The sequence below is a fragment of the Microtus ochrogaster genome, unplaced genomic scaffold (assembly GCF_000317375.1).
Source record: "Microtus ochrogaster isolate Prairie Vole_2 unplaced genomic scaffold, MicOch1.0 UNK1, whole genome shotgun sequence".
Taxonomy (NCBI): domain Eukaryota; kingdom Metazoa; phylum Chordata; class Mammalia; order Rodentia; family Cricetidae; genus Microtus; species Microtus ochrogaster.
Genome location: NW_004949099.1, coordinates 32,637,877 through 32,641,851, shown reverse-complemented (window position 1 = coordinate 32,641,851; position 3,975 = coordinate 32,637,877). Strand labels below are relative to the sequence as shown.

General features: G+C 41.2%; 1 protein-coding gene across 4 annotated transcripts in view; it reads left to right on the top strand.

Moving 5' to 3' along the window:
• The window catches only part of LOC101983299 (ankyrin repeat domain-containing protein 26-like), a 72,275-nt gene that overhangs the window by 58,792 nt on the left and 9,508 nt on the right, over window positions 1-3,975 (top strand). For 3 of the 4 annotated variants that reach the window (XR_003378479.1, XM_026788147.1, XM_013353047.1), the window contains one exon: window positions 1,012-1,124. The exons of the other annotated variant lie outside the window; for it this stretch is intronic. Coding sequence is in view for 2 of the 3 variants with exons in the window: in XM_026788147.1 (XP_026643948.1) it covers window positions 1,012-1,124 (113 nt within the window). In the remaining variant the exon portion in view is untranslated. The remainder of the gene's footprint in view (window positions 1-1,011; window positions 1,125-3,975) is intronic. 4 annotated transcript variants of the gene reach the window in all.

The window sequence follows — 3,975 nt, the reverse complement described above, 5'->3', positions numbered from 1 at the left end:
CACACACACACACACACACACACACACACACACACACAAAAGGAGAGAACTAACTCCAGAACGCTGTCCACACACACACACACACAAAAGGAGAGAACTAACTCCTGAACGCTGTACACACACACACACACACACACACACACACACACACACCAAATAAATAAATGTAAACAAAAATTGCTGAGAGACAACTTTTAGCCAATCCAGTCTGTAGCCTCTAACTTCTCTAGTTATTCATGGTACACTTATGTATAAAAACTTATTTAAAATAATGGGCAGCTGAAATTCCAGAGAGGATAATGATGAAAGCATAACTTGGTTTGAGCTGTTTCAAATATCTGTCTTCGTGTTCCTTTTATGCCTTCTGTAACCAGATGCTTGGCATGCACAAATCTATTTCAGAGAGTGCAGCCTGTGGTCACTTGACTCCGTGTTTCTGGGCCAGTTGTAAGCAGAGCATCATGGCAGTCAGAGCACTTGAACACAGAGCAAGGGGCAGACAAGAAGAGGTCATGGCAAGATAGGACCTCCGAGACATACCTGTCCTGACCCTCTTCTCTCTTCTTATCACCGCCTGATGTAGCCTTCACAGTTTGAGTTGATTGTCTCTGGCAGGTCATCACAGATACACTCAGATTCACTAATCCCTGGTTAGCTCTTTATGCAGTCAAGTTGACAGTCAAAATTAACCAATGTAGTACACATTGGTATCCGGTTTATAGATCTATATAAACACAATATGCATGGACTCCTGCAGGATAATATACTTTTTTAAAGAATTGGGCTTTAGATTTTAAAATTCTTTTCTTGGGACCAGTGAGATGGCTCATCAGAAAAAGGCACTTGTCCAGGTAGCCAGACAACCTGAGGGGTTCCTTGGGACCCACATGGTGAGACACACACACACACACACACACACACACACACACACACACACACACACCACCCCTAACAGACACACAAAAGAAATAATCCTTTACTAATTATTTTCTTTCAAAATTATTTTCAAAGTCTGAAGATGACAAAGAAAAACTGAAGAAACTTGCTGAGGTGAAGGAATCTCTGGAGTGTACTTTGGAGCAGGAACAGAAGAGAAACGATGCATTAGAGGAAGAACTGAGGGAGTAAGGTTTAATATTTCAGTCTCCTCGGCCTTTCTCTATTGCTTTAACTGAAGCCTAAACACAAATGCATTTCCTATCTGCATTCTCATTATTACTTTAAAATTTACCTCAGAAACATATTGGTAAAGACTACAGTTTTTTGATTGCTAAAATATTGCAATTACTCTTTAAATTTTCTTAAGACAATGGTAAATGCCTTTGGCATATAATGTCAACTGAACTCTTCAACCTTGAAGTTTCTTTCTTTTTTTATTTTTATATTTTTATTTTTGGTATTCTAAGGCAGAGTGTTTTTGTGTAGCTCTGGCTGTCTTGAAACTCACTCTGTAGAGCAGGCTGGCCTTGAACTCACAAGATCCACCTGCCTCTGCCTCCTGAATTCTGGGATTAAAGGTGTGCACCACCGCCACCTAGCTGAAGTTTCATTTTTAACACGCTTTTGATCTTTTTCCTGCCTTTGTAGTATCCTTCCCTCCACCATTTAGACATTTTGATATCTTAAAAACCTATTTTATGTGTTTTTCTTTAACTATATCAGAAACTATCTTTACATAACATTTTCTTTCTCTTTTTAATTACATAAGTTTATCATGGAGATAAATTGTTGTTCCATGGGCATCTCTAATATGTATATAAGGTTAACATGATATTGAGCTTCTATTTAAACAATTTTAAATGCGTATGCACACATACGTAATATTATATAGTCATCCCTTAGTACTGCTACCGGAATCTAGACAGAGGCCTGACGCTGAGGGTCCCCAAGAGGCCAGCTTAGCTCCTCTTTCCAGCTGATTAAAAGGTTAAAAAAACAACAGTGACCACAGGGCAGGAGTTTGTTTGGAATACTAATACTGGGGAAAGTTGGGGTACCCTGCACTCAGGACACAGAGAAGAACACCAGCCCGGATTGTTTTAGAGGAATGTGCACGTGTCAGAGTGGAACCCAGTTGCTCATTTCCTGATGGGTCCCTTGGGGATTCTTATCAGTAAGGTGGCTGCTGTCTAGAAATAGCTTTAATTGTTGCCGTGGTGTTTCTAGATAATGTCTGCTATCCTAGAATCCAGGCTCCCTGCGGTGAATCAGAGAAGAGGTCAAGTCTGCAAGGGAAGATGGGTTCAGGGGTTCAGAGTAGTGACGAGATTTCAGGTGTCACGCCAGGGGCCTGGAATGTGACACTGTAAACGTTGATATTTGACAGTCTGCTGATTATCTTGTCCCTGAACACCTTAACAATATCTTATTACTCATATCTTTGTGTCTTTAGTCTTAAAGAAGGAGGATTACCAGCTAGCTGTAGGTAAACTCCCCTGGAATGACTAGCAGGTCCTGGGATTGAGCAAGAATGTGACTCACATTTCAGGGTCGAAAAAGGATTAAGAACAGAGGCCAAGCTTGTGTGTGCTTTAAGTTTCCCATTGGACATCCACCGGCCTAAATGAGGAGGCAGGGCTTTTTGTACACCAGTAAGTCTCTGCTATGGTACGTGTAGGAGATAGAATCTAGGACCCCTTCAGATGGCAGAACCCATGGATTCGCACACCCTTAAATAGTGTACTATTTGCATTTAACCTATTCTCAACCTCCAATATACTGTTTTCTTTTCTAAATCACTTCAAATTCCAAATAAAGTGTAAATGTTAATTAAGCAATTGATATACTATGTTGTTTGGGGAATAAGGAAAAGGACAAGGATTTGTGTGTGTTCGGTGTAAGTGCAGTTTTTCCTTTTTCAGAATTTTCCAGGCAAAGTTTTTTAGATGTGGAACCCACAAGTACAGAGAGCTGACTGTATGTCTCATGCTTACAGCCGTAGACAAATGACTTAAATACAGTGAAGTGAGCATTTGTGTTTCTGTTAGCAGCCCCCTTTATTGAAAACAGAGTCTTTTCTCATATCCTATATCCTGATTACAGTTTCCCCTCCCTCTACCCCTCCCAGTTCTTTCCCACCTTCCCCTCCCAATCCGATCCACTCCCTTTTGTCTGTCTTAGAAAAGAACAGACTTCTAAGAAATAACAACAATGTGTAACAATGTGTAATAAAATATAGTAAGATAAAACAAATACCATCACATCAAAGTTGGCAAGAGCCCAAGAGAAGGCACAAGAATCAGAGACCCACTCTTTCACACACTCAGGAGCCCCATGAAAATATTAAACTGAAAGCTGTGCTATTAGCAGAGGGCCTGGTGCAGACCATGCAAGCCCAGTGCTTGCTGCTTCGGTCCCCATGTCACCAGTCTTACAGTGACATAGTTTCCAGTCTTTGCAGCCACCAGCATGGCTGCTTTTCTGTTCGTTCAGAACAGGTTTTGAGTTTTCTCTCTGATTCTAATCAGTGCTTTTTTTTTCTTATTTAACTGTCTTGTGTGCATCGGTTATATGGAAGGATGGGTGCTAGAGAGGAGCCCCAGGGCCTTGCATACACTGCACTGGAGTTCCATCACTGAGTGTCGTGTGCAGCCCTGTGCTCTCTCTGAATGTAGTTTTGCATTTCTTGGATTTTGTTGATATTCCTGTCCAAGACTTCCAGATTTCTTCTCATCTCTCTGAGCCTTCATATGCTATTTTCTTTGACATTCTATTTTGTTTTCCCTCTACTCCAACTGCACAAACTGGTTTTTCCATCTCATTTTTTTCTGCCTTGGCTAATCTCCTTGATACTTGCTGGGATTGGATGCTAAAGCATTCACTCTCTGCTCCGTCCCCAGTGCTGACTTGTGTGTGCTTTGCCTTGGAGAAGACTGCTGACGGGTTACAACAAAGAGTATTCATGTCTTCTCCTTGGTTACTGTGCCTGGGTTACAACAAAGAGTATTCATGTCTTCTCCTGGGTTACTGTGCCTG